The sequence below is a fragment of the Xenopus laevis genome, chromosome 1L (assembly GCF_017654675.1).
Source record: "Xenopus laevis strain J_2021 chromosome 1L, Xenopus_laevis_v10.1, whole genome shotgun sequence".
In the NCBI taxonomy this organism is placed as follows: domain Eukaryota; kingdom Metazoa; phylum Chordata; class Amphibia; order Anura; family Pipidae; genus Xenopus; species Xenopus laevis.
The window spans coordinates 75785375-75812060 of record NC_054371.1 but is presented as its reverse complement, the minus strand read 5'-3'; the positions used below and the strand labels follow the sequence as shown (position 1 = coordinate 75812060).

General features: G+C 39.6%; 1 protein-coding gene across 1 annotated transcript; it reads left to right on the top strand.

The window, feature by feature from the left end:
- The first annotated feature begins 1089 nt into the window (after positions 1 to 1089).
- Positions 1090 to 25016, top strand: qrfpr.L (pyroglutamylated RFamide peptide receptor L homeolog). Its single transcript, XM_018251721.2, has 6 exons — positions 1090 to 2096; positions 9492 to 9650; positions 13931 to 13992; positions 19770 to 20005; positions 21032 to 21129; positions 24551 to 25016. The coding sequence occupies exons 1-6, from the start codon at positions 1757 to 1759 to the stop codon at positions 24922 to 24924; spliced, it is 1269 nt and encodes a 422-aa protein (XP_018107210.1). The 5' UTR covers positions 1090 to 1756; the 3' UTR covers positions 24925 to 25016.
- Positions 25017 to 26686: the final 1670 nt, after the last annotated feature.

Genomic DNA, 26686 nt, shown 5'->3' with positions numbered 1-26686 from the left:
TTTTTATATTTTTCCTGTGTAGTTGATCATTATTAAACAATACCGAATCAATTCAATGACTTGCACACATTGTTGGGTGACTGATCATAATTAAATGCTTTTAGAATTACACTTTTGAATCAACTAATACAGTTGAATTCATTACCCCAAATAACAAATCCCCAAATCATTATGGTTCAGCTTGAATCAATGCCAAGATTGATGGGGCAAATGGGGCAGAGAAGAATTCTTGGGTGAAGGCATTTTTTTCACACCCTGAATTTTACACTCAACTACACATACCATTAAAAACACAGATTAATAACTAGTGATTTTCATGCAATACTATTGCAAGTGGTAATGTGTGCAATATTGTAATGGTTTAAACACCTCTATAAATATATCACACAGGGGCCAATTCATTAACTTCGAGTAAAGGAATAGAAGATAAAATACTTCGAATTTCGAAGTGTTTTTTTGGCTACTTCGACCATTGAAAGGGCTAGTTCGACTACGACTTTGAATCGAAGGATTCGAACTAAAAATCGTTCGACTATTCGACCATTCGATAGTCGAAGTACTGTCTCTTTAAGAAAAAACTTTTTCGACTTTTCATTATAGCCGGCACAAGACAGATGGAAGCCGTTTGGGGAGATTAGTCACCCCAAAGAAGAGGCAATTAGTCGCCAGGCGACTAAATCTCCCCGAATTGCCAGGTGTGCCCTTACCCTATGGAAGATGCCCGTTCTGTGATTTGGAGCTTTCTGGATCACAGGTTTCCAGATAACAGATGCCATACCTATGCCTTGTACTCGATAGTAACTAAACTGCATAAATCAATATTGGTGGCAAAAACAATCCAATTGGGTTTACTTCATGGTTAAATGTTTTTTTTTTAGCAGACTTAAGGAATGGTAATTCCAGTTATAGAAAGATCACTTATCCAGAAAACCCAACTGGGTATTTTATTTCATGGTTTATCCTTAATTTGACAGGTTTACACGATTTGCAACAACATGTACAGTAATGTAATGTCATTGTAGTTGTGCATGAGGGAGACATACAAGACAACGCTCCAATAAACGTGTTGACAGTAACTGTGCAGCAAACCTTTGGGTTTACCACACGAGGACTCCTGTAGTTATCAGAAAAGCACCTTTAATTAAACGCTGCACAAGCAGAAATAATACATTTCAGGGATAAAGGAGGCGGGGCAGCGTGTCTTCTCTGAGCTCTGATTGGCTGCTGAGTGTAACATATGCAAAGCGACGCATTCTCTGAGCGGATTGTCCCAGTGCCCGACGCTCTTCAGCTTTTCAAGCACTTGCCTCTGTGGGCATCGTCTCTGGGATCCAAGTACAAAACGCTTCTTATGTGGATTTGCATACAAGTGGCCCAGTGTTACCTGCGCTAATGTGCTGCTGCTGCTGCTGCTACTGCTGCTACACGGAGTTTGCGGGACGCTGCGTCTGTATTGCGTTACTCTGAGCGTTTTTGCCGCTGCTGTTGCTCAGGTGTTTGTACAATGTTGTGTAAGGAGCACAGCGGCAGTTTCAACTATTCGCTATGTCACCGTTTCTTAAGCGTGGGGTTTTGTAGTAGTACTGAAATGGACACGAGGATCCGGGACACCAAATGGGACGACTAAACTCTCTCCAGTGTCTGTGAGTGATCGCTGCCAGTCCGCTTGTTCTTGTTTCCCATTAGAATTGGGGGTTCTGTACCACACTGGGCGTTTATCCGAGAGTACATATTTATATACAAGAGCTGGTGCCCAATGCAGTCCCTCAATATCACCCCCGAGCAGTTTGCCCGACTCCTGCAGGAGAATAACGTGACCAGGGAGCAGTTCATTGAGTTGTATCAGCTGCAGCCTCTGGTTTATATCCCGGAGCTTCCCTTCAGGACCAAGGTCGCCTTTGTGACAATCTGTGTGCTGATATTTGTGCTGGCGCTCTTTGGCAACTCTCTGGTTCTTTATGTGGTGACCAGAAGCAAAGCAATGAGGACTGTCACCAACATCTTCATCTGCTCTCTGGCTCTCAGTGATCTACTCATTGCCTTCTTCTGTATCCCCTTCACCATGCTTCAGAACATCTCCTCCAACTGGCTGGGAGGTGAGTATAGTCTCTGTAGCCCAGAGCACCATCCGCTAATGTCTGTAGTAATACTTCCAGGAAAACGCTGCTGTCTAATACATTTCATTTTTAGCAAAAGTCTCACCTTACATGCCTGGATCTTCTTAGGACTCTTACAGACGAGCAGTTTTACCTGCACTCCCCTGCGCTGCGCTTTCTTCTGTTCAGTCGCAGGGGCTCGCAGGAGTAGACGCACTGAATGCAGGTAAAATGCAACATGCTGCGCCCCAACCTGCACTCCCCTGCGGCTGAACAGGAGAAAGCACAACGCAGGGGAGCGCAGGTAAAACCGCTCGTCTGTAAGAGCCCTAAATCCGTAATCCCCAATCAGTAGCTCATTAGCAACTTGTTGCTCAACAACCCCTTGGATGTTTCTCTCAGTGGCCTCAAAGCAGATGCTTATTTTTTTAACTTCAGGTTTGTGGACAAGTTTTGGTTGCATAAAAAAAAACAGGTGTACTGTCAATTAGGGTCTCCTGTAGGCTGCCAGTCCACATAGGGCTACCAAATAGCCAATCACAGCCTTTATTTGGCACCCCAAGAACTTTTTGCATGCCTTTGTTGCTCCCCAACTCTTTTTATTTTTGAAAGTGGCTCACGGGTAAAAAAAAGTTTGGGGACCCTTGATCTAAAGCTGGCCATAGACGCAAAGATCTGATCGTATTAATCCTTGATTCGTATGATTTTCGGACCATGTGTGGAGAGTCCCGACATTTTTCGTCCGGCGGAGATCGGACAGGTTAAAAGATTTCTGTCGGCTGCCGATAATATCTCTGCATGTATTGGCGATCGTATGATTTTCAGTTGGAGACTGTCACCAGCTTTGGTCGGACATAACTTTCGTACGATTGCTGTCAGGGGGAGAACATCGGCTGATCTGTTCGTTTACTAATTTATTTGATCGGAATGGTTAGTGGCAGGTTGAGAGATGGGGAAGTCCGATCGTATGTTGATTCTTACGATCGGATCTGTGCGTCTGTGGCCAGCTTAAGGCATGACCAGTTGTACAGTGTATTGCTGTAGCTGAGGTGACCGAGGTGACTTTTAAAACATCTATCATTCCTAACGGTATACTACCAGTGCCGGGCAATGCCGGGTGGGCGTGAGGGACCATGCACAAATTGGACGCGCATGCATGGCCTTGCGCAAACAAGCACAGAAGGGCTTTTGCCAGCACGCTTTGATGTCAGAGAGCAGCACCCGCTTAACCTTTTTCAGTGACGGACTAGGGGTACTTATGACATACCTCCCAACATTTTGGAAATAGAAAGCAGGATAAAAAGATTTGCCGCTCTGACCCTTCCCATTTTTGTGGTCACATCTCACTAATTACCATGTACATTTAATAAGATTTGGCAGGTAATGAAAGTTCGAACACATTTCTGTGTTTTTTGTTTTTGCTAATGAAGGTGAATTGCCCTTTAAACTGCAAGTCAGTTTCCCCAAGAGACCTGCTTATCTTAAATTGTTACAAAAGTATCTAAGTATCTATTCTGAGCTCTTTGCCAAAAGAAAATTAAGTTAGAAACGTTGCATCTTTTTCTGGCTATTCAGTGCAGGAGATCAAAGAGAAAGTCAGTAACAAACCCGGACTGCGGGTTGAGCTGTCAAAATCAGGACTGTCCCGCGAAAAACAGGACAGTTGGGAGGTATGCGGTATGTGCCTTTTGCCCCCAAGCTTTGCTCCGTAGACACGTGCCTCTACTGCCTACCCCAGGTTCTGGCCCTGCATACTACAGTGACACGCTAATACTTGTGGTTTGGCCCAAAGTGAGGGTTTATTTAATGTACCACTTGGCTCCCAGATTGCCAGTCTGGGTCTCAAGCAGGTGAAATTGAATATAATGGAGCAGGCAATAAGAAAATGGTATTTCCTTATGAAACAGAAGTGAGGTGCAGTGTGCCACCATGCATCAACAACCATGACAGCAGATAAACCAATCACAAAATGGGGAACACCACTAGAAAAAAAAATATCTCCACTAAAGATGTCACATTTTAATTAGTAAGATCCCATAGTAATACTTGCTAAAGGCCATGAATATATGATGCATCCCCTGCAGAGGCCTCTTTATCTCAAACCACATACCTGCAGTCCCTAATACTGCCTAGTTTGCCCATACCTGTTGCTAAAATGCTGCTTATTACAACAGGATTAAGCATCATCTCTGGCTGCTTCATGTCCTTTTCCCAGCTCAGGCGCCCAGGGTCAGGCGCTGAGGAAAAACTGCCAGAGATGACAGTCACTAACTCTGCTGCACTTCTCTACATTTTATTAAAAGGTAAGAGCAAAGGTGTCAGCATTGGGGAGTGCTGGTAGTGCAGTTCAGAGGGTTTTTTATCCTTTAAAGTTAAAGTAAAAGAAGACAAAAGCATGAAAACATTTGTGTTGTGAAGGACTTCCCACTGTTTAACGTGAAGGGAATTTTTAAGTTCCTGAGTTATTGGTGCATGTGCCAATTAATTTAAACATTACTGCCGATAGCAAGTAATTAAACTGGCCTAAAGCTAATGTCCAGCAGCTGTGAGATCCAGAGTAAAAATTTGAGAAACACATTGAAGTCAATGGATGTCAAAATGTTTTTTTAAGCGCACAACAATTATTCTTGCTCCAAATGCATTAAAGTCAATGGGCATTTTTTCTTATGGAGACTATATTTTGTCCAAATGCATTAAGGTCAATGGGTGTTTTTTCGTATGGCGACTTTTTTGTCCAAATGCATTAAAGTCAATAGGTGTCTTTTCTTTCGGTGACTTTTTTGGGCACTGCAAAATTTTTTGCTGCAGTTTTGCAAAAAATTAACAGATGGCGAAATGCAGAATTTTGCCTCAAATCCTTGGCTGCCGAAAAAATTAGCTCATCAATACGTGCATTTTGTATTCATCTTGTAGAAGATAATGTGACATACTGCAAATGGGACTTGTCTTTGTTCTCTGACCAATGTATATAGACAAGTCTAACAAGTGTATGGCACAGTATAAGAGATGAGTCCAGAAATGAGAGATCGAACTGGGCTGGCAGGGCACCAGGAGAAAACCACCTAGAACCACTGTGTGCCTAGAATCTGAGGGCCCCACCACTATCATTTGTGGCTGTACATGTATAAGGTATTCCACAATGTTTTGAGTTTTTTTTTTAAAAAAGATGCAGGGACAATATAATAACTGCAAGCATTGCGTGTAGTGAAATTTGCGACAAGAGTTGTACAGGTTTTGATCCAGATCCAGAAAAAGCAAACAGAGGCAATTTTGTTGCTATTTCTGTACTGTGTTGCACACTCTATGCACACTCTATGGGATACCTACTAACAGGGCCGCCATTAGAAATCACAGGGCCCCATACAACAACATTTTTGGGTCCCTCCCACCACAGCCCCCAAGCCTCACAATAGATCCTGCCCATCCCACACCACAGTTAAAAGACCTCACAGACATCAGCGCTAAAAACGTTAACCCCCCCCCGCACACACAAGTTATAAAAAGCCATTGATTGTCAGGGCCCCCTTATAAGTTAAAAAAAAAACTGTGGGCCAGGGCCCCACATAATTTTTCTTTTTTTAACATTGGTGCCAGGGCCCCACATAAAAGTAAAAAAAAAAAAAAAAAGTTGACGCCAGGGCCCCCTATAAAAGTTTTTTTTCAAAAAGATTAGTGTCAGGGCCCCCCCTTACAAGTTAAAAATAAACATTAGGGCCCCAAATAAAAAACAACATTGGTGGGAGGGGCCGATAGAGTATTAAAATAATACATTGGTGGCCAGGGGTTTAATAAAAAAACACACATTGGTGTTCAGTAGAACTGAACTCGTGGCTTCAGAACTTCAAGTTTCTCTCCTTTCATGACTTTGAGTCTTTTTGCAGCTTCAGGACTTCAACTTTGGCTCTTTGGCTAATCAAAGTTACTCACATGCACTAACCTGAATGATCTCCTAGTCTGACCTTATTTTGTTAAGTCACTCACAGTATACTTGGCCAGTTATAGGCTGATTCCCACGTGATCTGCTCATTAAGCCAGTGCGCCGAATGAACACCTTAGGGGTCATTTACATGCTAAACCACATATTCTGGAAACAGATTTCCCCACAGTCGGTTCTATGAACATGCATCCCTTGCACTTTCTTTTAGTTTTACTTGACACTGCTGTCTGTTCCAAATCGAGCAATGTTGCATCTATTGGAGCAGGTCTCTGTGGGAACCATGGAGCTACCACCACCTTCAAACTAGTCAGTAGCTCCATGTAATGATGAGCGAGCCTGCTCCGTTTCGCTTTGCCGAAAAAAATTGGGTGAAAAATTCACGAAATGCATTAAACTCTATGGGTGACTTTTTTTGTCACAGAGACTTCTCTGTAGCAAAATGTATTAGAGTCTATGGGTTCCCCCTAGTCGTGCGTGTGTGCGTGTATGCGCATGCGCGCCCGTAAGATGATCTTTTGCCGCGACCAGGAAGAGAGGAGGTGGCACAGGGTGGCCAGTGGGTCCCACAAGAGCCAGGGGCTAAAATTTATTAGCTAGAGCAGAGGTCCCCAACCTTTTTCACCAATGAGCAACATTAAGATGTAAAAAGAGTTGGGGAGCAACACAAACATAAAAAATGTTTCTGGGTGGTGCTAAATAAGGGATGTGATTGGCTATTGGTAGCCCTATGTGGACTGACAGCCTACAGGAGATTCTGTTTGGCAGTACACCTGGTTTTATACAACCAAATCTTGCCTTGTTTATTCAGAAATAAGCACCTGCTTTGAGGCCACTGGGAGCAACATCCAAGGGGTTGGGGAGCAACATGTTACTCAAGAGCTACTGGTTGGGGATCACTGAGCTAGAGCTTCACTGAAAACATTTAGATAACAGATAAAGGGTGGATGAAAACTGCAGAGCTAATAAACACATCCCAATAAAAAGCAGTACTTCAAAGAAAAGATTTTCTTTCATGTGCAGAATTGAACAAACTAGTGTTTCAGGTCAAATGAATAACCTTTTCTATTTTATCATTATCGGTCCTTTAAAAATGCCTTTCTACTAATCAACACTAATGAGCTCTGGAAGCTATGCTTAGATGTATACAGCTATGCAGTTTAGTCGCTTACCTGTGGTAGATTGCAATCTCTATGTCACTGTCTGTCAAGGGCCTGACTGGCAGTGCAATTGATTTACACACACAAAGCTGTACATTCAAACAATACATTCATAGAAACTATAGAAACTATAAATACTCTGTGTCACTTTAGAATAGGGTGCATGGTGATGGCACAAGGGATGTTTTGTCGGCTGGGCTATATCCATTCCTATGTGGGCAGCAAAATGTCCAAAGGTTCATTGTATTGGAGTCAATCTGAACCACTAATAAAACATAAGAATCCCACAATTACACAGAAATACAGGAGAAGTAAATCCCACGTTATCCAAATGTTTACCAGTGGAGATTCAGATAGATTTCAATACAAATGAATATTTAGACATTCGGTCACCCGTTTTACCCATAAAGTTCTGGTTAATATGTGCTATATAAAAGTTGTGTAACTTATGGAAAAGTGAATCAGCTGTAAATTACAGGATATGAGGAACACAAGGGAAATGTATAACCTGTTTACATAAAGCCACTGTTTTCTTTACTCTGCTCACTTGGGCATTTCTGTCAGGCTCGGATTTGTGGGAAAGCCAAGGACAGGCCAAGTTTTAGGGGTGGCATGCCACCCAGTTTCTGCAGTAATAGGGAGCTGCACCATGGACTGCATCAGGTTTCTTCATGTAGAGTATAAGGGGGTACACTGAATAATTTGTGTGAATGTTACTTTTACTATACTGGAATGTGTGACAGTGATGTGAAGTAAATGTGTTAATGTTATAAATTTGTGGTTAAAACAAAGGTAATATTAATAATTTGAATGTTTTAGAATGGCCACTAGGTGACAATAGTGTCAAAGCAATGCAAGTTTAACTGCAGTTTACACCCTAGCCACTAGAGGAAGACAGAGTGCACGGGATATACAAAGGGAGGACACACCCAGGGTGTAGTTCTTCTTTTCCTGGACATCGGCTGGACAGGATCAGGTAGAGTGAGGGTCTATAGTAAGAAGGACTAGGTACTTCAGCTAGATAGGGTAATAGCTAGCATGGGTAGCCCAGATCCCAATGCAGAGGTAGGAGCCATGGCTAAGCCAAGATAGGACAGAAGTGTCAGGTTAGGGCCAGTGGGAATGTCCTGAAGCAGGGACCAGAAAACATCCTATCCGGACATAGAGCATATGCTGGGCTGCTAGGACCGGAAGGTGGTGCAAGGTCCAGAAAAGGGATGTGTCCATGACAACTGGGGTTGTATTTTTTACTAGTGGAATGCTTTACATGGCTCTTGATGAGTCTGAATGTGAAAAATGAATGTGGATAAAATCTGTGTGTGCCGACAATGTGAAAGCCTGTCTGAATGTGAGTACAAAATGCCCTGCTAATAAATCGCATTTTCTTCTACGAAAAGAAATACAGCATTTCTTTCCCTCTATTGTGTACACATGGGCTTCTGAATCAGACTTCCTTCTTTCAGCTTAAACCTCCAGGGTATGGGCTTGAGCATGCTCAGTTTGCTCCCCTCTCCCTCTTCCCCTCCCTGCTGTATTCTGAGCCCAGAGCTATTAGCGAGCAGAGAGAGACTCAGGCAGGAAGTTTGTGGGGTTATAAAATTTAAAATTAAAAATATTTTCTATTTTTCTTTCAAACCTAATCTTTTATTTTCCTCCCATTTTTGTTAATTAATTATAAATATAATAAATATATGAATACAATGACAAACCTGTATATTGTGCTATACAGTGTTTATTGTGCAAGCCTTTGGAAATGTTTCATGACGTTGTTGTACATTTTCCATTTCCATTGGGAGTTAAATGGTGGTTCACCTTTAATTAAAATTTTGGTATGCAATAGAATAGCTAATTATAAGCAACTTTTCAATTGGCTTTAATTTTTTATTTTTATAGTTTTTGGGTTATTTGCCTTCTTCTGATTCTTTACAGCTTTGAAATGGGGGTCAAAGCAAATGCTCTGTAAGGCTACAAATGTATTAGTATTGCTGCTCTTTATTACTCATTTTCTCTTTAGGCCCTCTCCTATTCTTATTCCAGTGTCCAGTTACAGTATTTAAAACAATGCATTGTTCCTATGGTAATTTGGATCCTAGCAAGCTGCTGAAGAGCTGCTGAATAAAAAGTTAAATAATTCAAAAACCACAAATAAAAAAAAAATGCAAATTTTTTCAGAATATCACTTTCTACATCATAGTAATAGTCAATGTAAAGGTGAACAATCATTATAAGCAAATTATGGGGAAGAATATGGGATATGTTTGCAAATGTCATTACATAATAAGATCTTATATTCTTTCACAGGAGCGTTTGCTTGCAAAATGGTTCCATTTGTTCAGTCTACGGCCATTGTTACTGAAATCCTCACAATGACATGCATTGCTGTGGAAAGGCATCAAGGGATTGTGCATCCTCTGAAAATGAAATGGCAATACACCAACAGGAGGGCATTTACAATGCTGGGTGAGAAGGACTATGCATGTTTCTTCTGTATGCAAATAAGCTGTTTAACTTCTCCATAAACTATCCCACTGAATCCCCTACTTCTGTAAAGAAGATGACCAAAAGCATTATATGAGAGTTCACATATATATATATATATATATATATATATATATATATATATATATATATATATATATATATATATATATATATATATATATATAGGTGAACTCATATATATATATACCAGCAATATGTGAGTGATTTTGCAGTTATCTTAAAGGGAACTCCGGCTTCCAAGCCACAATTTGATAAAAAGGCCCACATAACACAGAAACCCCTAATATACCCATCACAGTTACCTGTTTCTTCAAAAAGTCTTAATAAATGCCATATTCTATGCTGAAATCCAGCTGTTTAACAGTTCTTCTCTTTCTGCATCATTTGAAATTCTGGCAGGGAAGGAGGAACTAAAACACTGTTGTTACAAATTGTAACATTTCTCCACAGTTTACAGACAGCATGCAGGAACTACATAACCCACAATGCACTGCAGTTCCTTTCCTTATTGAAATCAAGTGTGCAGGGAATTGTGGGGTTTGGAGGATGCAGGCTGAGGACAGCTGGCTGTTGATACAAAGTAACAGTAGTCAGCCAGCTCAGCAAATTAGTCAGACAGATCAGCAGGAGAGCAGGGGGCTAGGCTTAGGGAACTGTCAGAAACCATTAAAATCATGAAAATTCTGCATATTTTTTAACTGATGTATACTGCAAAGGTGTTGGAAATTATGTTTACCTTTCAATAAGCTTAAGTTATGTTTTTGTGGAGTTTCCCGTTAAGCACAATAATTATGGCTTCATGATTTTACACTTTAATCAAACATCAATAAGGAGGACATGTTGCTGTTTATTTGTTCTGTGATAGAAAATTGTATTTAAAGATATGCAGGAACAAATAACATAGATGCAGATCTACACTGATCCGGTGGTATTTCCATTGGTAGATTCCTTTGCATTTTAATAGATTCCTTTGCAGTTAATAAAAGGGTGACCCTATAGAACTGGGGAAAGTTTTTACTGAATATTGCTTTTGGAATGCAGCCATGAAGCCACATTACAGCTCCTAGTATCCATTCATAAAATGTTGTTAAACAAACAACATTTAGTTACCCCTTAAATTATCTGACATAATATTGTCTAAAATACATATTTAACATTCATCAAATTCTCCCATTGTGTTTGCATTTAAAGGGTTTCTTTGAGCATGACCATAGTAATAAAGTGTTAGAATTCTTTACGTCTCTGTTAAAATATCTGGCCACAGTCATGATTACTTGTTATACATGTCTAATTAATCATTGTCGTCCAGATGTATGCTAAAGTTTATCCTTTTGACTAGATGTGTAAAGGAGAAGGAAAGGTTAAAATGAAGTAAGCCTGATCAGAAAGCTCCACCTAAATATACCCAGTGCTTGAATTGGGTTTTATAAAGTGAAGGGATGGTATAATTTTATGAAGCCACGCCCACATTTATAAGCCACACCCATTTGTATAAGTCACGCCCATTGATGCTTTTTTGGGTTCCCCCTGTAAAGAGAAAATGACACCAGGATCGAAATTTTTTTTTACATCTATCATAGCATTCACTGACACTGAATGGATCATCAAGTACACTGCTATGAACAGAAGTCATGTAGGATGTAAAAGAAACAAATACTAACCTTATATTTTTGTTCCATGCTCTGCTTTTCTTTTCTTTTACATCTTTTTCTTGCTCCTGCTCCTCTATTTGTCTTGTTTGTATTTTCTTTCTTCCACCATTTCTTTACTTTTTATATATTCCTTAACCTCTTCTTATTCCTCAGCTGGCACCCCTCACACACTGAGGCACACACACACACACATAATAGGACACACACACTCTGCTCTGCTTTTCTTTTACATCTTTTTCTTGCTCCTGCTCCTCTATTTGTCTTGTTTGTGTTTTCTTTCTTCCACCATTTCTTTACTTTTTATATATTCCTCAACCTGTTCTTATTCAGGACTGTGCACGTCTCTGTGCTCTGAGGCGATGGTGACTTACCTACACACACATCATCTATCTACATGTCTATGCTTTTTTTATTCTCCATAATTCATAACTACTAAATCCAGTAAGATGGCACACACCAGAAAAAAGGAGAAAACAACACAAAAATAAAGAAAAAACACACTGGGAGGTTCATCACAAAACACACTTCATGTCTGGACATCCTTAAGACTATCACACGACACTGACGTGAGAGGGCAACCAAAACAGAAGAAAAAACACACTAAAGGCTCAGACGACGCACACACACACACAACTACCGCACAGTACACAAAATAAGCACACTACACGCGCACACTAATGCCCACGACCCAAACTGAGGTGCGCCGCACACAATCACCCAGATATGCTTCGCACCCTGAGAAGCCCGACACCACGCCATAACAGGCACACTGAAGAGCACACACAATCACACTGAGGCACACACACACACTATGCTGCCTAGGCGCGACACTGCACACACCACTGAGGCGCGCGCACACACACACACCACTGGGCACACACACACACTGAGGAGCACACACCACACACACTAGGGCGCGCGCCACGCACACACACCACACCACTAAGCCCACACCATGCACACAAACTGAAGGGCCCTGGCGCGCGCAGCCGCACACACACACACTGACCGGCCACAGCACCACAGCACTCGTGAAGGCACACACACACTAGGGCCCGCGCACACACACACACTAAGGCACACACACACACAAACTGAGGCACACACACACACATACAAACTGAGGCGCGCTCCCACACACACACACACACTGAGGCACACACACAGAGAGACATACACATCAAGGGCCCCATCAGGAGTCATGGACCCTGGAGCAGCTGCACCTACACTCCTGGTAGTACTGAGAGGCCCCAGGGGGCGCGGGGCGCGATTGGATGCAATAAGATTTAATGAGACGCAAACGCACTGCAGGAGGGGTGGGATAAGTGGAACACACGGACTGAATTTGGTGGACTAGTCATGTCTGTTGAGGGAAATTCACAGAGAATAGCAGTATTATGAGCTGAGGAGGGAGACATTCAAGCCTCTGCCTGTCTCGTCTTCTCTCACTGGCCCCAAGTCCTTGTGCTATTTGTTCCAGTAGTGCAACAAGTTGCAGGAACAGTTTTGCAGAGTAAACGGCACCATGCTTTATTAATGCGTCATACATTCTAATAGTCCATTGGAGTAAACGGAACGGTGAGGTGCCGGCTTCTCTGGGAATGAATGTGTTAATGCGGTGGACTTGGCTGTGTCACAAAGGCATAGATTCTGTTAGATTTCCCCCACCCCCTCCCTTAAATCCCAGGATTCTAAACCGGTAGAAATTATTTGCTACAGGTTCGCCTCCCTCGCACGAACTCCCAGCAATCAGCTGCTCCCCAAGCAGCCCACGCTGTGTCAGCTCCAGCACTCGGCGCCATATAGTGACGTCAGGGAGCCTCTCCAACATAATTCAGCCGCGACACACAGGAAAAAAAGACTCTTGTCAGTGGGGTTTCAGTGGCTCGTCAGCACTGAGGACAGCGCGTGCGAATAAGTAAAGGGGAAGTTTGTAGCGCACAGTCCTCTGTGCCTTAGGACAATTATGCGGCTGGACGGCATGCTGCCTGTGTAATCATGCCGCCTGTCTGGAGCCCAAAAAATGCTCCGGTATGCTAAACACTAGCATCCCGCCTGACGGGATGCATTTTGTTGAATAAAAAGAAGTGGCGGCATGCCATCCCGCCGCATCCCGCCCCAATTCAAGCACTGAATATACCAGTAAACCCTCAAAGAAGTGCTGCTCGGAGTCCTCTGTCAAAAGAAACACTGCATTTCTTTCCTTGTATTGTGTACACATGGGCTTCTGTAACAGACTTTCTGCCTTCAGCTTAAACCTCCTTGCTCCGGGCGTGAGCATGCTGAATTTGTTCCTCCTCCTCCCCCCTTCTCTGCTGTAATCTGAGCCCAGAGCTATAAGTGAGTAGGGAGAGACTCAGGCAGGAAGTTATGTCACACCAAGCTAATATTGCAGCTGCTATCCTAAACAAACGGAGAGCTTCTAGATATATACTCAGGTATAGTAAAACATTCTACAGAGTAAATATAGCATTCTAGCTTGCACTATTGCAGCTAATCTATTGGCAATAAAATGCCTCCGTAGCTTTCCTTCTATAAGGACATAAGGCATATATTCGGTTTTAAAAGTGTTCCATATCTTTCTAGGTATCGTGTGGTTAATAGCAGCAGTGGTTGGTATACCTATGTGGCATGCACAGCGCCTAGAGGTAATTATATGTGTTTTATATTTCCAATGATATGCTATTGCTCAAAACACCTTTTGCTATTATTATATATATGTTGCATTTTTATTCTGCTTGCACAATGTAGCATTCATTCAAACTAAGTAATCTGACAATTGGAAATGCACAGAAATGTTGCAGAAAGCAATAAAAAATAGAGAGAGAGAGCGCCAAGATTTTAGGTAAAATGCAATTATAGGTCAGTGCCTATTGTAGTAGCTCAGCCATTGATCAGCCAATAACTATATATATATATATATATATATATATATATATATATATATATATATATATATATATATATATATATATATATATATATATATATATATATATATATATATATATATATATATATATATATATATATATATACAAATTAATAGAAATTTACCCCAGCACTCCAACATATAGCCCCCTGGGAAACCTATTTTTGCACAACTGAACTGTAACTAACACAAAAAGAGACACTTTTAGTTACAAAGTTTGTACAAAGCATGCATAAGCTGACGCGCCCCGTCAAGGCAGTGTCCGTGCGTCAGTCCTATCCTAAGTGAAAAAAGTATTATCTTTGGGGGGAGAAAGATCATACCTGCTTTTCTCTTTGTCTAGCATGATCTCTTCCAAAGACACCATTAAGCGGGGGTTGGGAGAGCAAGCATCAAGGAGAGCGCCACCTCCCCATATATAATATAATTAAATCAAAAAAATGCAGCTCAATCCCTTTTTATTGGGTGCACGTGGGTACGGCTTGATATACAAATTAATAGAAATTTACCCCAGCACTCCAACATATAGCCCCCTGGGAAACCTATTTTTGCACAACTGAACTGTAACTAACACAAAAAGAGACACTTTTAGTTACAAAGTTTGTACAAAGCATGCATAAGCTGACGCGCCCCGTCAAGGCAGTGTCCGTGCGTCAGTCCTATCCTAAGTGAAAAAAGTATTATCTTTGGGGGGAGAAAGATCATACCTGCTTTTCTCTTTGTCTAGCATGATCTCTTCCAAAGACACCATTAAGCGGGGGTTGGGAGAGCAAGCATCAAGGAGAGCGCCACCTCCCCATAGATAATATAATTAAATCAAAAAAATGCAGCTCAATCCCTTTTTATTGGGTGCACGTGGGTACGGCTTGATATACAAATTAATAGAAATTTACCCCAGCACTCCAACATATAGCCCCCTGGGAAACCTATTTTTGCACAACTGAACTGTAACTAACACAAAAAGAGACACTTTTAGTTACAAAGTTTGTACAAAGCATGCATAAGCTGACGCGCCCCGTCAAGGCAGTGTCCGTGCGTCAGTCCTATCCTAAGTGAAAAAAGTATTATCTTTGGGGGGAGAAAGATCATACCTGCTTTTCTCTTTGTCTAGCATGATCTCTTCCAAAGACACCATTAAGCGGGGGTTGGGAGAGCAAGCATCAAGGAGAGCGCCACCTCCCCATATATAATATAATTAAATCAAAAAAATGCAGCTCAATCCCTTTTTATTGGGTGCACGTGGGTACGGCTTGATATACAAATTAATAGAAATTTACCCCAGCACTCCAACATATAGCCCCCTGGGAAACCTATTTTTGCACAACTGAACTGTAACTAACACAAAAAGAGACACTTTTAGTTACAAAGTTTGTACAAAGCATGCATAAGCTGACGCGCCCCGTCAAGGCAGTGTCCGTGCGTCAGTCCTATCCTAAGTGAAAAAAGTATTATCTTTGGGGGGAGAAAGATCATACCTGCTTTTCTCTTTGTCTAGCATGATCTCTTCCAAAGACACCATTAAGCGGGTTGATTAAATTGATTTAATTATATTATATATGGGGAGGTGGTGCTCTCCTTGATGCTTGCTCTCCCAACCCCCGCTTAATGGTGTCTTTGGAAGAGATCATGCTAGACAAAGAGAAAAGCAGGTATGATCTTTCTCCCCCCAAAGATAATACTTTTTTCACTTAGGATAGGACTGACGCACGGACACTGCCTTGACGGGGCGCGTCAGCTTATGCATGCTTTGTACAAACTTTGTAACTAAAAGTGTCTCTTTTTGTGTTAGTTACAGTTCAGTTGTGCAAAAATAGGTTTCCCAGGGGGCTATATGTTGGAGTGCTGGGGTAAATTTCTATTAATTTGTATATCAAGCCGTACCCACGTGCACCCAATAAAAAGGGATTGAGCTGCATTTTTTTGATTTAATTATATTATATATGGGGAGGTGGCGCTCTCCTTGATGCTTGCTCTCCCAACCCCCGCTTAATGGTGTCTTTGGAAGAGATCATGCTAGACAAAGAGAAAAGCAGGTATGATCTTTCTCCCCCCAAAGATAATACTTTTTTCACTTAGGATAGGACTGACGCACGGACACTGCCTTGACGGGGCGCGTCAGCTTATGCATGCTTTGTACAAACTTTGTAACTAAAAGTGTCTCTTTTTGTGTTAGTTACAGTTCAGTTGTGCAAAAATAGGTTTCCCAGGGGGCTATATGTTGGAGTGCTGGGGTAAATTTCTATTAATTTGTATATCAAGCCGTACCCACGTGCACCCAATAAAAAGGGATTGAGCTGCATTTTTTTGATTTAATTATATTATATATATATATATATATAAAACAAAAAGAGAGATCAGCACTCGCAAGTCTTGGAAAAATAAAAAATGATTTATTGAAGAGCTATGGACTGACGTTTCGGCTCCACCAGAGCCTTTCTCAAAGTAGCATAACAAACAGTGAAAGTTGTTTAAATACACTTACTGGCAGGAAGAACACAGCAATGATCACATGTGTGCATATTAAACAACTCATTAAATCAACACACTGATGTTGCAGTCTATAATACTTATAGGGATACTGTCATGGGAAAAAATTTTTTTTTCAAAATGAATCTGTTAATAGTGCTGCTCCAGCAGAATTCTGCACTGAAATTCATTTCTCAAAAGAGCAAACAGATTTTTTTATATTCAATTTTGAAATCTGACATGGGGCTAGACATATTGTCAATTTCCCAGCTGCCCCTGGTCATGTGATTTGTGCCTGCACTTCAGGAGAGAAATGCTTTCTGGCAGGCTGCTGTTTTTCCTTCTCAATGTAACTGAATGTGTCTAAGTGGAACATGGGTTTTTACTATTGAGTGTTGTTCTTAGATCTACCAGGCAGCTGTTATCTTGTGTTAGGGAGCTGTTATCTGATTACCTTCCCATTGTTCTTTTGTTTGGCTGCTGCTGATGAAAGGGAGGAGGGTGATATCACTCCAACTTGCAGTTCAGCAGTAAAGAGTGATTGAAATTTATCAGAGCACAAGTCACATGACTTGGGGCAGCTGGGAAATTGACAATATGTCTAGCCCCATGTCAGATTTCAAAATTGAATATAAAGAAATCTGTTTGCTCTTTTGAGAAATGGATTTCAGTGCAGAATTCTGCTGGAGCAGCACTATTAACAGATTCATTTTGAATAAAAATTTTTTTAAAGAGTTAAAAAAAGAGTTAAAATTTAAAATTTACCCATGTCAGCCCTAAGCAAAAAACTACTATATGTATCCAAGTTACAGGTAAGAGCAAGTAAAAATAAAAACAAGAACTATATGTAACATTATTATCACTAATCATTGGTAACTTTGTATCCTTTTCATAAAAGATCACACATTGCTGATAAACTCAGTGACCTGTGTTACAACATGTTAAAAAATGATAAAAAAAGGTCTAATAAATGGCTCATGGGTATTCATCTCCTGATCCTCGATTTCTCTGCTCACTAAAAAATCTTTATTGCCCAACTAAACTTCTCTTATAAATATATTCACTATACACATTAATACTGCCAAACTTTATTTTATTTTTTTTTTGCACTGGTTTTATATTTTGATTATATATGCATAACCACACAGCTTAGAGGGAACTATGGTGGGTTAAATATTTTTCAGTCTTTATTAAGCAGGGGGACAAGCAGGTGCGCAGCTATAAAACCGGAAGTTGGAAGCCGACAGTTCAAGGGGAGAGCAGGAAGAAGAGCTTGACCCGAACCTGCCCGCCACAAGTAAATGGGGGTGCAAAGTTGGCCTTTTTATTGTGCAGTCCCTTAAAGTTGGACATTAAAGGGCCCTCTTCCTGGATGATATCATGACCCCTAGAGTTCCCTAGTTTAGCCACAACGTTGCATTTGTAAGTGAAGTGGCTCTAAGGGCTTTTTCCAGAAACTTCCCCAAGGGAAGGAAGTCAAGAGTGGAACCTAGACAAGGTCAGGTCTAGTAAGTGGCAGGCTACTCACTTTAATAGATAACTGTAGGAGTGATAAACATTCAGGGCTATTTAGCTTAACAGAACAGGCTCCACCGAGAAGTGTGAGTGAGACTAGATTCCTTGGTGTATTTTACCCAAAAGTAGGAACCGAGTGTGCAGGTATTAGAGAGATACCTTTATGGTTTCACTTTTTGACATGACTTGAAAACTGGGAGCACCTCTGTGTAAGCTGCCTGTTCTCTTTGATCACCTTTCATTAATATATACTGAACATTTATGTTGTGAGTGTATGCCTATCCACAAATATTATCTACTCCTGTATTATTCTTATATACTCCTATGTGGACTTTGATTAATACATCAGTTATATGGTTAGGTTAAGGGTCACTGACTCCCATTATTGTGTATTACTATAACTGCAGTTACACAACACTCTGCCTCCTACACAGAGGTAAAGCTCATAGAGTAAAGGCGCCATTCCAATTTACTATAGCCTTACATCTACTTTTCCCAGGAACTGATCTTGAATATTTTTGCCATACAGCACACATTTCACTTTCCACAATGCTTTTTGATCTGCATTTATCTCTATCTCTATTATACAGCCTTCTGGGTGGAATTTTACATTTGCAAAGAAGAAGCTAGAATCAGGCAATCAGGCAGATTCTTTTCTTTTCAAGTGTTTTATAGCACAGCAATGGACTCCACTTGTATGCTTTCATTTCATATCCTTGTCTCTAAAACGGATCTATGGATTGGTTTCATTTGATGAATTGCACTTGTTACCATGTCCGTAAATCCTCAAGTACATTCGCATTTCCAGGAAAAAACATTGTCTGTTGTGTAAAAGTAATTCCATCTTCACTGATGTCAGTCTTCAAACTTTCTTTAAATCAACAATTTGGAGAATACTAAATCAAAGTATATACCAATTGCTTTTGTAAGTCAAATTTTGGAAGTGTATTTGCATATACTGTATGGCTGATCCAATACATCATGTTGTTAGAATTGGTGCATGTGATGCATAATTCATTGACTCGGGCTATTTTGCATAAACAAAGTACAAAGCTGTCTTTCTATAGTTTGTGAGGAGGGAAACAATCTAGCACATAATCATATTCTGTATAGTTTGTTGTACCTCTGACTTTGTTAAGAAAGGTCAGTAATAGAAAAAACGATTTAGAGATGTTTAGTAGAACATATTATACTAAAACACATTCCTCACCTGTACAGTTTGCTAAAATACCCAAATGTATAACAGAAGAAGAAAAGATGCCAAAACGAAAATGGTTGGCCGAAATCGGGTAATCCCGAAAGGCAAAGTCAGGTTGAGTTAAAAAAAAAATCAAAGACAAATTGAAAGTATTCTGCTTTGGCTGCTTTTAGTTTACCTGCCGGAATGGAGACTTGGTAGTATAATGTATCTGTCAAACATCAATATTCTTATAGTTTAATTTTTCACTTTGTGTTGCTATGAATCTTGAAGATCCCAGATTCAGTAAACATCCTGGCCTTCCTATTTTCCAGGTTAAATATGACTTTTTATATGAAAAACAATATGTTTGCTGTTTGGAAGCATGGAACAGTCAAGTTCACCAGAAAATCTATACTACTTTCATTTTGGTGATCCTTTTTCTGCTGCCACTCACTTTAATGCTCCTGCTCTATAGTAAAATTGGCTATGAACTCTGGATAAAAAAGCGTGTTGGCGATGCCTCAGTGCTACAAACCATCCATGGAAATGAAATGTCTAAAATAGCCAGGTTTGTACATTATTCTGAGTATTTAATAATGCCTTTCCTATTCCCTCTCCAGTGTAGTTTATGCATGGTAGGTATTCTTGCTCCACTGAGCCACTTGGTTGAGTGAAGTGGTACATTTGTCATTTACTCCCAATTTGGTAAAGGTACCCCCCTTAGTTCTGGGCAAGTATTAAGTCAATATATTTGTAGCCTTGCAGAGCATTTGTTTAGATGGGGTTGGGGACCCCTATTTGAAAGATGGAAAGCATCAGAAGAAGAGGGCAAATAATTCAAAAACTTTTAAATTATGAAGACCAATTGGGGCAGATTTATCAAAGGTCAAGGTGTGTTTTTCCCAAACAATTTGAGTTTTCGAGGGTAGTTTCAGTAAAAACAATTTTTTTCGGGTTAAAAAAAATAAAAAATTTTCAAAATGTATTATGTCCTAAAGCTGGAAATAGCTTGAATCTGAAACTGCTCCACCTAAAATCTGTCGAGGTTATGTAGAAGTCAATGGCAGCCGTCCCTTGAACCATTTAATCATGTTAATAGCCTTCATGATGTTTTTGTGAGTGGTTTTCGCTCTAAAACATAATAAATTCAAGCGATACGAGGGTTTTTTTTCCGCAGAAAACTCTATAAATCTATAAAACTGATTTCATTTTTTTAAAATTAGTTTTTTTCAAAATAAGCAAACATTAGAATTGTAAGTTTATTCAATGTATAAAAAAGCTTTTGATAAATAGCCCCCTAAAAGTTAATTTAAAGGTGAACCACCTCTTTAATTGATAAGTGTCTGCAACTAGATAATAGAAATTACATTTTTATTCAAATGCTTTCAGTATATGTTACCAGACCTAAACAAATCTTCTTACGATCTGCCTTGTAGAGTGAAATAAAGATATATTTGAATACAGGATTGATTGGGTGTGCTCGCCACTTAATGGAATCCATTGTCACTGTAGTGGCAGCAAATGATTGATTTAGCACTGTGAATAAGATGCTACATTGTTAATGATCCCAATAACAGCTGCTGCATTCATTCAGGAAGAAGAAGCGGGCGATCATTATGATGATTACTGTGGTTGTCCTTTTCGCAGTCTGCTGGGCTCCATTTCACGTTGTTCACATGATGATAGAATACAGTAAGGAATTATTTGTCTTATTATTAAGTGCATGTGTGTCCTAATGCGACCTTTTCTTATTTAGCGTGAAGCACGTTGCACAGTGTGCTGCAAGTATAGGGATATCCAACCTACACCAACCAACCACAGCTGTTGAACTATATGTCACAGCAACCACCAAAAACTAATAATAGAATGTCAGAAGGTGCATATTCCTGTAAATAATGATGTATTATAATTATGTATTCATTCTTGTGACCCCCAGAGAAAACCAACATGTTGTCTGATTCTTTCCATATTTTCCAGCCCAGTCTATTGTAACACGATGGAAGCAATCCATAACAGCACATTGCCATCTCAGCATGGCCTCTATGTGAGATTATAGGGCAGCAGACTTTGCTTTTAATTACCGCCCTTGTTTCCTTAATCTGACTCTGTCATCAGTACAGATGGATTTCTTTTCACTTTCATTAACACTGCTTGCTATAGTCATATGCAACCTTTCATGCTTTGTTTTCATTTGGGGAAATTACAAGTCTTTCTTTACAAGTCAAGAACTGCTATTATAGACTTACATTTTAGCAAAATATTCAAATGTCAATTGAAAGCACTGGACAAAGTAATTTGTAATTGTATGGCAAGTGTTCCTACCCATGTGCTTATATTACTACACAATGGATCCATGCCTAATGCAGTGAATAAACTTTTATTATTGCAATCTACAGCACTATAACTTAAGTGGTTAACTCACCTTTAAATGAAAGAGACATTTCTCCTTTAGGGCTCTTACACACGGGTGGTTTTTCCTGCGCTTCTTCTTCCGTTCAGCTGCAGGGGAGCGCAGGAGTAGACGCACTCAATTATTGAGAAGGAGGCTGTACTCACACAGACGCATGTAAGCGCCAAACGCAGTTGGGACGCAGCATGTTGTATTTCACCTGCGTTAGTCGGATATATGCGTCTGTGTGAGTAAAGCCCCCTTCACAATAATTGAGTGCGTCTACTCCTGCGATCCCCTTCGGCTGAACAGAAGAAAGCGAAATGCAGCGGATCACAGGAAAAACCGCCCGTGTGTAAAACCCCTAATTCAGCTATTAGTCTGTTATAGAATCACCTGTTCTTAGCAAGCTGATCTTCATCCTTAAATTCTTGTTTATTTTTTATCCTTCCTGGATTAATTACTTTCCTCTTCAGCCTCTTAACCGTTCTCAAATTGGGATCACTGATCAGCAGCCAAAAACCTGCTGCTTTGTGATGCTACAATTTAATAGTTATTGCTACTTCTTATTACTTATCTTTCATTCAGGCCCCTACTATTCATAATCCAGTCTCTCATTCAAGCAACTGCCTGATCTCTAAGGTAAATTAGCAACCAGTTAGCAGCTAGCTGATGACATTTCAACCTGCTGAACAAAAAGCAATGTAACTGAAAAACCAACAAAAATAAAAATCAAGACCAACTGCAAATTTTCTCAGAATATCAGTGTCTGCATCATGCATAAAGTTAAGTTAAAGGTTAATTAAATTGTCGTTTAACTTATTGTATAATATAGACAGTGGTATCCAAAAACATTTTGCAGTTGGTTTTCATGTTTAATTTAAAGACTTTTGAATTATTTAGCTGTTTGTTCAGCAGCTCTCCAGTTTGGAATTTCTGCAGCTCTCTGTTTGCTTTGGTACAGTTTACCCTAGAACCATGCAGTAGTTTGAAGGAGGCTGGAATAGGAAAGGGCAGGAAAAAAAAACAATAAAACATAAACATACCAGTTGCTATAACATATAGGGTCTGCCTACAGAGAATTAGTTTTATTTAATATGCCCTGAATTATCAGTCACAGTGTTTGAACACAGATTTCAATTGTTTAGGTAAAAATACAAACTATTAAGATGATTATTCTCCACATTATCATAGATTTATCTCCAATATGTATTCATTGATATAGTTAATGCATATCCCCTCCTCAGTGTAAGCCTGCATTTATACCTAACATTGCTAATTAGCATTATCACTTGAAAACAGAAAGTCTGTTTTGAGCAATTGCTAATGTGAAATAACTCTCCCAGTGAGCAAAGCCATTTATATTAGACAAGACAAATGACTACAATTAATGCAAGGTCAACATTGGAATAAAGTACTCCTGGACATTTCCTGTGCATTTGGTAACATAAATTTCGATACTAAGTATATTTTAGATTTATATATATTCACACCATTCATAGCAATTATCCTTTTTGGATAGCAAAATATTAACAAAATGATAGTAATTTTCTACGTGAGATGAATCTTTGCATGTAGAACAGTATTCACTAAAATGCGAAACGCTTGCTTTTTAGAACTGATTTTCTGCAAATGACTTCTGCTAAACATTTCACTTTTGTCTTGGGGCCCTTACACACAGCTGTTTTTGCCTGCACTCCCCTGCGTTGCGCTTTCTTCCGTTCAGCCGCAAGGGAGTGCAGGAGTAGACGCAGTCAATTATTTTGAAGGGGGCTTTACTCACACAGACGCATGTATGCGCCGAACGCAGGTGAAATGCAACATGCTGCGTCCCAACCTGCGTTTGGTGCTTACATGTGTCTTGTGTGAGTACAGCCCCCTTCAAAATAATTGACTACGTCTACTCCTGCGTTTCCCTGCGGCTGAACGGAAGAAAGCACAACGCAGGGGAGCGCAGGCAAAAACGGCCGTGTGTAAGAGCCCTTATAGTGTTTCCTTCATATGATAGATATGACTTTAAAGTTTTGTCTACATTTTCACTTCCTCCCACTCCCTTTAAAAATCTTTATTCCTGTACTTTATCTTAATGGGGTGGTTCACTTTAAGTTAACTTTTGGTATGTTATGGAACGACCAATTTCTGAACAATTTTTCAGTTGGTCTTTATTATTTTTTTTTAAAGTTTTTCAATTATTTGCTTTCTTCTTCTGACTCTTTCAAGTGTTCAAATGGGGATCACTGACCCCATCAAAAAAAAAAATTCCTCTATAAAGCTACAAATGTATTGTTATTGCTACTTTTTATTACTCGTATTTCTATTCAGGCCCTCTCCTATTCATATTCCAGTCTCTTATTCAAATCAGTGCATGCTGCTAGGGGAATTTGTACTCTAGCAACCAAACTGCTAAGCTAAATAACTCAAAAACCACAAATAATTAAATATGAAAACCAATTGTAAAATGTCTCAGAATATCACTCTCTGCATCATACTAAAAGTTAAATCAAAGGTGAACAACCTCTTTAACATATAGAAGCAAATACCAATGGATAAAAGTCATAAAATGTTATTTTTTAGATACATTTTTTATAATTTACTGAACTCTCTACATTAAATAGCTCCTGTTCACATAGAACTCCCATTGAGTCCAAAGGAAATACTAATAGCAATGTACGAGACTTGTGTTTACAGTATTTCTTGTTATTGAAAGCACCTTTTTCTTTACAGGTAACTTTGAGAATGAATATGACGATGTCACAATCAAGATGATATTTGCCATCGTACAAATAATTGGATTTTTCAACTCCATTTGCAATCCGATAGTCTATGCTTTTATGAATAAAAACTTCAAGAAAAACTTCCTTTCTGCGCTATGCTTTTGTTTTCTTAGGGAACCTTCTTCTCCCTCCAGAAGGCCAGGAAACTCTGGCATCACATTAATTCAACAAAAATCGAGTTCATGTAGGAGAGAGAACACAAGTGAAGACACTCGTAGGGAGGCATTCAGTGAAGGCAATATTGAGGTCAAGTTTTTCGATCAGCCCGTTTCAAAAAAACGACACCTTCACTTGTTCACATCAGAACTCACTGTTCACTCTTGAGGGCTGCAAAACACAGAGACTACATCATTATTTTTATAGAAATGACTTGGGACCCAAAAGAACTGACGGACTTTGAATTTACTTTATTGATAAATGTTCTGAAATAATAAAACATTATAAAAAATTATGTTGGCCTTATATTTCTGGATCTTAAGAAAAAGTTTCAGTATTGTGACCTGCAAATAGATTCCATGTAAAAGTAAGTCATTACTTAAAGGAAAACTTAACCTTAAACATGGATGTGGCTGAAAATGCAATATTAATATATATTGAACTTATTGCACCAACGTGAAGTTTCAGCTTCTCAATAGCAGCAATGATCCAGGCCTTAAAACTTGTCATAGGGGTCACCATCTTGGAAAGTGTCTGTGACAGGCTCTGAGGGCTCTGAGCAGCTGTTGAGTAGCTAAGCTTAGGGGTTGTTGCAAATTATCAAAAAATTTTTTGATGCCCATAGACTTTAATGGGCGTCAGTGTCATTTCACCGACGGCAAATTTTTGGCACACAAACGCCCGTGTGTAAGAGCCCTAATTCCTACAATGCCTCGTATGGTGTGTGATTAATAGACATGTAATGAAAGAGAATTACAAAAGAGTGCAATGAGTTATGGGAAACCTCACAATAGCCCTGGAGGGAAAAGACATCAGGATCACTTTTACTGGGAAGATTAATTATTAAAAGCTAAATATAAACCAATCATCCTTGTGTCACTGACCCTAGAACACTGACATACATATAAATATGATTTTTTTTCTTAGTTTCCACTACCATGGTGGGAGACTAAATACCCTTTTCAGAAGCTCACATCCATTTTAACAGAAAAGGGCATACTTTGTCCGTGCATCTAATTATTCTCTTTTTAACCTTATTTCGAAGTCTAGTGTTAGACCTTGCTGATTTTTTTTAACGTGACAAGCGCAGTATGCCAAATAAGATTTTCCTGTCATTTTCTCCTGAAATGTTAATGCCTGACCTTGTCATCATCTGTCATCTTCCCTATCTTTAACATAGTAAAGAACCTGAGGCGAAGATAACTATTCTTTCTTTCAATCATTCTTTTCTTTATTCACTAGAGATGCTCACTTGGTTTGCACAGAAAAAATCATTCGCTCAAATATCTGCATCTTCTACCAAGAAGGACTTCAAATAGTCATTTTCTCTGACTTTACCTATTCTCAGTGGTTTTCCTCTGCAAAAAAAAGCCATTGTGACTTAAAAGTTATAAACATTATTGCTTACGGGGCAGCCCAGTCTCTTTATAGCTGGTGTTTTCCTATTTGGTAAGAAATTCGTTGACTTTTAACCTTGGGAGATGGTTTTCACACTAATGGTGGAGAGTTAAAACTGTAATGTAGCCAGTTAACTTTTACAGAAGTTTGTCCCCTAAATGTCCTAAGGGGCATATTTATTATGCTGTTTAAAAACGTAGTAACAAATGGCATTTAAAAAAAAACGGTAATATTTTTACACGTTTTTTCTTCGAGCGACTTCTGCCGGAAGCAATGTAAATGTGAATATGGCATTCACATGGCATAAAATTACACCATGCAATATTTTACACAGCTTTTTACACCTGTTTTAGGCAAATTTCACTTTTAGAAATGCTTCTGAATTTGTGAATGGTATCTCCATGTCCTGTTGGTGCATCATTAATTATGGAAATTAAAGTTCAGTGCCAGGAAAGATTAGGATTAGTGGCTGTACAAGTGGTAGCCTGCTTATTTCATTAGAGCACGGAGTAGCATTTGTCATTTTTTTTTT